Source organism: Poromitra crassiceps, assembly GCF_964638095.1.
Source record: "Poromitra crassiceps genome assembly, chromosome: 12".
In the NCBI taxonomy this organism is placed as follows: Eukaryota; Metazoa; Chordata; class Actinopteri; order Beryciformes; family Melamphaidae; genus Poromitra; species Poromitra crassiceps.
Genome location: NC_139632.1, coordinates 14,033,537 through 14,043,536, shown reverse-complemented (window position 1 = coordinate 14,043,536; position 10,000 = coordinate 14,033,537). Strand labels below are relative to the sequence as shown.

The 10,000-nt window shown below is 46.0% G+C and overlaps 1 protein-coding gene across 1 annotated transcript in view; it reads left to right on the top strand.

Annotated features, from left to right (window-relative positions):
* The window catches only part of agbl4 (AGBL carboxypeptidase 4), a gene marked incomplete at its 3' end in the record, with an annotated part of 403,315 nt that overhangs the window by 213,559 nt on the left and 179,756 nt on the right, over positions 1-10,000 (top strand). The window contains exon 5 of the mRNA XM_083647219.1: positions 5,902-6,118. Within this exon, the coding sequence (XP_083503345.1) occupies positions 5,902-6,118 (217 nt within the window). The remainder of the gene's footprint in view (positions 1-5,901; positions 6,119-10,000) is intronic.

The following is a 10,000-nucleotide window of genomic DNA, read 5'->3' as shown; positions in this document are numbered from 1 at the left end:
TAATTCGGCTTTTTGTTGTTTTACTTTGTCCCTGCGGGGACTCGTCCAGGCGTTTGAGAATGTGTGCAAGTGTTCCCGGCGCATTTCTATGCAAGTCTGTAGCCTCACCTGATGTATTAGCTGTCTGAGCAAACACATAAACGTGTCATGTGTCTCCTTCCTGTCCTCCCCATTCAGCCGGGATTCAGAGAAGGGCTTCAGACTGAGCGAGTGTGCGCTCTATCAGAGTGAGTGCGCTCGCAGTCTGTCCTGTTTGTTGATTATCAGGCCCTGTTCCTATCACAGGCCCCCGATAGCATCTCCATCTGATTGTTAGCAGAGACGCGATAGCTCGCTAGCCAGCCCCGGCATCACACAGCCCTGCTACACTGCTAGCCGGCATCCTCCCATCCAATATCTCCGTATCAGGCCCCGATCTGCCATCACTCTGCTCTCTCATCTTCCCCTTATCTCCTTATTCCACCTTCCTCCCAACTCCCCCCCCCCCCCCCCCCCCCCAAACCAACCAATCACTCGTCTTCCTCCTCATCTCCTTCCTCTTGTATCCTCCTCTCTCAGAGTCGTTGCCAGAGTGGGCATCCGGGTAGTGCAGCGCGGGTAGATTCCCTGCCTATACCAACACGAGGGTCGCAGGTTCGAGCCCCCGTGTTACCTCCGGCTTGGTCGGGCGTCCATACAGGCACAATTGGCCGTGTCTGCGAGTGCGAAGCAGGATTAGGGGTATGGGTCCTGGTCGCTGCACTAGTGCCTCCTCTGGTCGGTCGGGGCGCCTGTTCGGGCGGAGGGGAACTGGGGGGAATAGCATCATGTGATCCTACCCTCGCGCTATGTCCTGCCAGTGAAACGCCTCGCTGTCAGGTGAGGAAAAGGCGGCTGGTGACTGCAGATGTATCATAGGAAGCATGTGCTAGTCTACAGCTCTCCCCAGATCGGCAGAGGCCGTGGAGCAACGCCCGGGACAGCAGCCAAGTACAATTTGGGATGAAAACAGTAGAAAAAAACAGGCCTCCTTGGCAGCAGTGTTGTTCCTCATGCTTGGTCATGCTGCTTCTTCTAAACTTCACGTCAAGGCCGAGTCACAGCGTGACGGGACGGGACAACAGAGGTTTGGAGAAAGACAGGAAAAAGACGGAGAGCAAATGCAGTCACTTACTTGTGTTCCACATCCCCCCCATCTCTCTCAATAAGGACCAGTACAGTATATAGCCACAGGCCTCCCCCATCTCTCTCCATAGGGAGACTGTATATGTATATATATATATATAGACAGTACTGTATATAGAAGGAAGAAGAGAGAGAAAGAGGGGGAGGAAGACAGACAGAGACTGAGTGTGAAATGTAAGAAAACATGTTGAGCAAGCAGAGAAGCTCTGTGGATGGCAGCAGTACTGTCCCGTTCTCCATCCATCGTCTGTGAGCTCTGTGGATCAGACAGCTTCACCCATGCCTTGGCACAGTACACAACAACATACAGTACAACACAATATACAACACATAGCACACAAACACACCCTTCTGCAGTATTTTGCTAGGTACAGTGTCATTGTCATGTAGTATACAATACATCAGTGGTTCCCAACTTGGTGTACGCGTACCCCTAGGGGTGCGTGGAGGTACTAGGAAGAAAGGGGGGAAATGGGAACATGTAAGGGGAATGTGTGTTTGAGCAGCCAGCGTCTTTCTGCAATTCATTCTCTATGGTAAGGATGCGCTAGGAGCACTGCTCTTCGCGTGACGCGTGCATGGTCGTGTGTTGCACACAAAGATCTTATATACGGAAGTTGAACACTCCAACTTACTTCCTTGACAGCTAGAACCACATTTTTCTTTTCGCCAATTCTCAATGGCTTCCTTGTTTTGCTCGGGAGTACAAAAAACCCCACCACACAACAGCTTTTAGCTATGTTTAATTCAAGGAAAATGACGCTGGTGTATGGGAGTGAATGGAGCGCTTTCCCCCGTGATGGGCGTGGCCTATTTCATGCAGTGTCTCTATGGGGAGAAAATGGGAGAAAAACTGAAAACACTTGATCAATACACACACACACGTACGAGCACGCACACACACACACACACACACGCACACACACACACACACACACACACACACACACACTGTACATACACACACACATTACACCGGCGTGCATGATAAAAATGTTGTCCTTGAGGCTGCGCATGTCATGGCCAACTTTGAGCGGGAGTGATGAATGAAAGGACAATTTGAGATCACCAGTAATTTAATTATCTTTGAATTTATCAAATCATTTATCACTCAATTTTCCAACTCGCATGCATATTTAGCACTCTTCTGTATATGCATATTCATCGCACCGTTTTTCACTCCACATTAATTTTCATCACTTTTACACTTACAATGTATCAGTTCATTTTTGTTACATCCACTCTTCTAGAGCTCGTCTTAAACAATAAATGGCAATTTTGTATCACAAATGATGAATGATAGAATGTGCTGCTGAATGATGAAAAAGGCTCTGTTTTGATCAAATCACCTCTACTTTAATCAAACTGTCTTTGCGTTTATCAAATCATTTATCAGTCCATTTTTCAACTCGGATGCATATTTAGCTCTTCTTTTTTAATTCCCAAGCATTTTCACATCTATTTTTAGGGGTCCAAGCACGAAGTGCGTGGATCCCTATTGTATCTGTTCCGATTTTTTTTTTTTTTCTTCTTCTCCGGTAAAACTGTATGTACAGCAGAAACTGTAATGCTCAGCGTAGCCAGACTGGGCACATAGATTGTAAATGTGCCTCACTACTCAGAAACAAAAAATTACCCATATCGGCCAGATGGTGGCGCTATAACAGACCATTTCGCGTTATGGTCCATATCTTCTGAACCGTGTGTCCTATACTCAAAATTTCACTTCTCAGGGATTCCTTGGATCAATACGCATCTATCCATATAGGCCCCGCCCATTTGCGTGTGCCTAGATTTTCCGCCATTTTGAATTTTATCAAAAACCTACTTTTGCGAACTCCTCCTAGACCGTTTGGCCAAATCACAAGGGGATTTTTCTGGGACTTCTATGGACTACCCCGACCTAAAGTTATTAAAGGATTTTGGATACGTGAAACCGTTTTGAAATGATAAATGTCTAAACTTTTGTATATTTGCTTTTGTTCTTTTCCTACCCTAAAAGTGTGTGGATCTCAGAAACCATACACCCCCCATCACCCAAACTTTCCACACAGGTTCACGACATCACCCACTACTCAGAGTAAAAAAATTACACCAATCCACCAGACGGTGGCGCTATAACAGCCAATTTAACGTTTGTCGGTCCATAACTTCTGAACTGCGAGCTGTAGAATCAAAATTCCACATATACTGGTTTCCCTGGAGCATCATGTATCTAACCCACTAGGCCACGCCCATTTCTGTGTGGTTGATTTTCCGCCATTTTGAATTTTATCAAAAACCTACTTTTGCGAGCTCCTCCTAGACCGTTTGGCCAAATCACACAAAACTTTTTCTGGGTCATCTATGGACTACCCCGACCTAAGGTTATTAAAGGGTTTTGGATACGTGAAACCGTTTTGACATGATAAATCTCGAAACTTTTAATGAAACACACGCCAACACTAAATTGCCCACAACTCATTAACCGGTCAATTACAACTACTGCTGCTACTACTGCTACCACTCCCACTACTACCAACACTACTACTACTACTATTACTACTTCTGCTACTATTACTACTACTACTACTACTACTACTACTACTACTACTGGAAGTTGGAATGTAGCATTTTGGGTGGGGTTAATGTGTTTTGGGGTTCTGCATCTGCTGTAACATAATACACAGTTGGTTTAGATGTCACACAGTAATGCCCGATCCACAAAGACTTGACACCCACGTTTGAATAAAAACAAGTTTATGCCATAATAAGGTTACATCCGTGCCTCGTCATTGCTGTGGAAGGATGGTGTAGGGGTAAAGTAGCAGACCCCAAAGCTGGAGGTCCTGGGTTCAAACCACGGCCAGGTAACTGTTTTATTTTTTGAAAATGTAGAATAAAGGTTAATCTGGATATAATTATGTATAACGCTGCTGAATACACACTGTGTACATAGCAGAATAACTGAATATGCCTATTCATGGTAATGTCATATTTCGACGTCATCTTGACATTCCTGTGTAGATGTCTAAATGATCCTCAAATCGGCTGTGATTTGGCCTAGTCCTGGACGTCACTGAAAGATGATATCAGAACATCATCATGATGTAATTGTGTTTGCTGGGAGCCTTCTTTCAGATGAGAGAGGAAAAACATTCCAATACATTATTGTGTCTTCACATGTGAAAGGTCCAAAAAGAGAATTCAATCTGAATTATCCTTGTCACTCATGTGCTCATTGTAACAGCACAACCCACACCAATTAGTTCAAACACCTCCATTCAGGGCATACTTTTAATGTAAAGTGGTGCATTATGTGTGTAATACAAAAATGTCCTTAATGGTAAATGGACTGCATGACAAGCTGCCATGCAGGGTGCTGGCTATAGTCACCAAAAGCAATTTCAGGGATAAACCCCATCAACCTTCTGTAGTGGACGCCACTACGCCCTATGGTTTGATGTGTGTGTGGGAAAGACACAATGACAACTGAAAATTCTGATTTCAGAACACAAAAGCTCCATCATGAGACAAGAACTAACCTCTCCTGTTGCAAAACACGTTCTTGAACACAGCCACGCAATCTCCAGCTAACATTTCCAAGATATTGAAAAAGTTCATGAAACACCGCAAAATAAGGGGGCAGCATGTGGGGTTTTAATTACTGTTACTGACTTACCTGTCTGAAGTTGAAAGTTTTTCATCCCACGTGGGGTTTGAACTTTGAGCAGCAATGGTCTTTAGTTAGCATAAGTCATGTGCTTTACCAAGTGAACTATCCAGACTGTTGTATTTAACTTTGTAGACCATATTATATGTATCTGCAGAGCCAGAGAAGTACTTGTCGTATTGACAGTATGTTCTACCCAAATACCACTTTCTGTCCAGATACTTAAAGGGATATTGTACACAAAAACTGCTTTCTATCCAAGTACTACTTCAAGTTTCAAGACATCACCCACTACTCAGAGGAAAAAATTACACCAATCTACCAGATGGTGGCGCTATAACAGCCAACCACCACTACTACTGCTGCTGCTGCTACTACTACTACTACTATTGGCTACTAGTGGCGGCTGTGGCTCAGGAGGTAGAGTGGGTTGTCCACTAATTAGAAGGTTGGTGGTTCGTTCCCCGGCTCCTCCAGTCCGCACGTCGAAGTGTCCTTGGGCAAGACACTGAATCCCAAATTGCTCCCGATGGCTGTGCCAGCACCCTGCGTGGCAGCTGGCCGCCTTCGGTGTGTGAATGGGTGAATGTAGGCACATTGTAAAGCGCTTTGGATAAAAGCGCTATATAAATGCAGTCCATTTACCATTTACCATTTACTATTCTTAGTACTTCTGCTGCTACTACTGCTACCACTCCCACTACTACCAACACTATTACTACTACTGCTACTACTACTACTACTAGTACTGCTTGGAAACCGTCAGGTCACCGGATCTCAACCAAACTTTGTTTACTTGTGCATATACCAAGTCTGAATAAATGTGCACTATCTGACATATACCCCCCAAGTCACCGGAAGCTTGGACCCCGCATCGCCGCTTGCGGCTATATTTTCATTTATTATTATTATCATTATTACTCTCACTCCTCAAGTTAAGAACGTCTCACGGAGAAGACAAAACACGTATAACTTCTGTCAGTCTATACACTTTATCGTACACCTTTTCCCCGCATGTCTTGCAAAATCCTCTCTTCATTCATTCCCTCTCTATTCTTTCTTGTTCCTACCCTTCGCCGTTGCAGGCAGAGGCTTCCAGCCAAGAACGTGTACTACTACCGCTGCCCCGACCACCGCCGCAACTACGTCATGTCCTTCGCCTTCTGCTTCGACCGGGAGGACGACGTCTACCAGTTCGCCTACTGCTACCCCTACACCTACTCCAGGCTGCAGCACTACCTGGGCGGCCTGGACCGCAGGAACCTGCCCTACCTGCAGAGGGAGCAGCTGGGCCTCAGTGTGGTGAGTGGGGAAGTGGGAAAGAATCATGGACTGTATAAACATATGGACGCGCCCACCGTGACATCACCCATTGGTTTGTGGAGTCCCGTTTTGAAGCCTTTTGAGTTTGGCATTTTGACCGTCGCCATCTTGTTTCTTTGAAGCCAGAAACAGCGAGCGCGAGATCCCGGGTTTCTCACAGAGCCACAGCACCACCTCCTGTAGGTTTGTGATTGGCAAGCTGCACGATCACTGGACAGGCGACCTGTCAATCATGCCCCAAACCATAGTCTGATTTATCGTCAGGTATCTATCTATATATTATATATAAATTTGTCAACACACACACACACACACACACACACACACACACACACACACACACACACACACACACACACACACACACACAAGAAGGCATCAGTGATGTCATAAGACTGATGATGTCATCAGTGATGTCATCAGGGGGCACACACACACACACACACACACAAGGAGCTTTTTGCAGCCAGTGGAGTCGCCCCCTGCTGTCCATTAGAAAGAATACACCTTTAAGGCACTTCTGCATTGTCTCACGTGGTCAGACCCAAAGTCTTACATCGGCACGAGCGACGGAGGGTCTGATTCACAAGTCAGCATTTCTGGGTTTTGCCGTAGGAATTCTACAGTAAAATCTTATTGTCTGAGCTGTTTAGGGAAATCCGGCTCTCTGAGTGCATTGGTGCCTCGTTCAAAATGTCCCGCCCCACGAGTTGCATCACACCGTCCTTGGTTGGTCAATTCATATGTCTCTCACGCATTTTGTTTTGGTCTTAGGGGGCGGTCGTCAACCACTTTTCAAGAGTTGTGCACCAGACGTAGATATGTATCTACGGCTGCAGGCTACTGCCAGAGCTACTTCTTCATTGACTTCAGTTTTCAGTCGGGCAGTTGGGACAGGTTTGTGGTTATGGCTGTGAGCGGAGGGGTCGAGTGGAGGTGGGGATGAGGGGTGGAAGGGTTGTGGAGGTGGTGGAGCAGGGGCCTGTGTGTGTGTGTGTGTGCGTGCGTGCATGTGTGCGTGTGTGCGTGTGTGTGTGTTCCGGAGACCCAGATTGATAACTTAGGTGTGCCTGCCGGTCATAACTTCAGCCTCTCATGTTATTATTAGGACTGGTGCACCCATGAGGGAACTGTAAGCCTGTAGGTGGGTGTCTGACGTCTGTGCGTATGTGTGTGTGTGTGTGTGTGTGTGTGTGTGTGTGTGTGTGCGTATGTGTGTGTGTGTGTGTGTGTTCTTGGAAATGCCTGTGTGTGTGTGTGTGTGTGTGTGTGGGTGTGTGTGTGTGTGTGTGTGTGTGTGTGTGTGTGTGTGTGTAATCAGTGCAGCTCTCACCTCGGCAGTAGGAGCTAGTGGATCATACACACTGCCTCCAGTCCTGTCTGCTCTTATCAAATAATTGTAGGAGAAAAACTCATTAGAAATGCTTGAGAGATTACCACTTTTTCTTCTTTCCTCCAACATTTGTCAAGGAACGCTTGCTGCAAGAGGGGCACCATGAAAGTACAGGTATTGATAAGGAGCACATGACCATAAAACACCAAAGGGACTCTGATATTTCGAGAATATGACGCCTGATGATGATGAGGATATGGGTAAAAAAAAAAAGAAATCTCTGAGTCATGCCTCCCATGAATAAAAGATCTTGTGACATATTACAATAACAACATGACAGTATGAGTGCTCTAATTCTGCTCCCACTTTACAACCAGGTTCTTCTGTGTTACTTAAAGGTTGAAGAGTAGAATGAAAATGTATACGTCGTCATTCTTCTCATGCGTGGTGAGAAATCCAGAGGAAAGCAGAGAATTAGCTGACTCATCTCAATGATGTTCCTAGAATATCAGCAGGTCTCAGAGGGGAAAGGCCCAACAATGAACACAGTCAATAATGATCAACAATCAATCAATGAACAATCAATCAATCATTTTCCACTCGCACCACAATACCACAATATACTGTAGATAGATATATACTGTAGATAGATATATACTGTAGATAGATATATACTGTAGATAGGACATGCTGCTGGAAGGGCAGTCAGTTAATTTCTCAGCAATGATCCCCACCTATTTGAATTACAACCTCGCTAATTCTTACCAATATACGATCTGTTGACAGCAGAGACAAACAAATAGGTCCAAGTCAGCACGGCTAAGACGTCGCAATCGAGAATAAAGGAGCTATTGTTTGAACGTCTACAGGCTGAGGATGAATGTGCCCTGCCAGCACTACTACCTGCCTCTCCCCTTGTATATCTACTGGGTTGCGTACAACAACATAGTGTAAATACCAAGCTGTACAGTTGTGCCTGTGCAGCACATTTAACTTTTGCTGGAGTTTCCAGCCACAGTGTTCCTCAGTGTTAGACACAGGTGAGAAGACAGAGGAGTCACAGTGTTCCTCAGTGTTAGACAGAAGAGAGAAGACAGAGGAGTCACAGTGTTCCTCAGTGTTAGACACAGGGGAGAAGACAGAGGAGTCACAGTGTTCCTCAGTGTTAGACACAGGGGAGAAGACAGAGGAGTCACAGTGTTCCTCAGTGTTAGACAGAAGAGAGAAGACAGAGGAGTCACAGTGTTCCTCAGTGTTAGACAGAAGAGAGAAGACAGAGGAGTCACAGTGTTCCTCAGTGTTAGACAGAAGAGAGAAGACAGAGGAGCCACAGTGTTCCTCAGTGTTAGACAGAAGAGAGAAGACAGAGGAGTCACAGTGTTCCTCAGTGTTAGACACAGGTGAGAAGACAGAGGAGTCACAGTGTTCCTCAGTGTTAGACAGAAGAGAGAAGACAGAGGAGTCACAGTGTTCCTCAGTGTTAGACAGAAGAGAGAAGACAGAGGAGCCACAGTGTTCCTCAGTGTTAGACAGAAGAGAGAAGACAGAGGAGCCACAGTGTTCCTCAGTGTTAGACAGAAGAGAGAAGACAGTGGAGTCACAGTGTTCCTCAGTGTTAGACAGAAGAGAGAAGACAGAGGAGTCACAGTGTTCCTCAGTGTTAGACACATGGGAGAAGACAGAGGAGTCACAGTGTTCCTCAGTGTTAGACACAGGGGAGAAGACAGAGGAGTCACAGTGTTCCTCAGTGTTAGACAGAAGAGAGAAGACAGAGGAGTCACAGTGTCCCTCATTGTTAGACACAGGGGAGAAGACAGAGGAGTCACAGTGTTCCTCAGTGTTAGACAGAAGAGAGAAGACAGAGGAGTCACAGTGTTCCTCAGTGTTAGACAGAAGAGAGAAGACAGAGGAGTCACAGTGTTCCTCAGTGTTAGACAGAAGAGAGACAGAGGAGTCACAGTGTTCCTCAGTGTTAGACAGAAGAGAGAAGACAGAGGAGTCACAGTGTTCCTCAGTGTTAGACAGAAGAGAGAAGACAGAGGAGTCACACTGTCCCTCAGTGTTAGACAGAAGAGAGAAGACAGAGGAGCCACAGTGTTCCTCAGTGTTAGACAGAAGAGAGAAGACAGAGGAGCCACAGTGTTCCTCAGTGTTAGACAGAAGAGAGAAGACAGAGGAGTCACAGTGTTCCTCAGTGTTAGACACAGGGGAGAAGACAGAGGAGTCACAGTGTTCCTCAGTGTTAGACACAGGGGAGAAGACAGAGGAGTCACAGTGTTCCTCAGTGTTAGACAGAAGGGTGAAGACAGAGGAGTCACAGTGTTCCTCAGTGTTAGACACAGGGGAGAAGACAGAGGAGTCACAGTGTTCCTCAGTGTTAGACACAGGGGAGAAGACAGAGGAGTCACAGTGTTCCTCAGTGTTAGACAGAAGAGAGAAGACAGAGGAGTCACAGTGTTCCTCAGTGTTAGACAGAAGAGAGAAGACAGAGGAGTCACAGTGTTCCTCAGTGTTAGACAGAAGAGAGA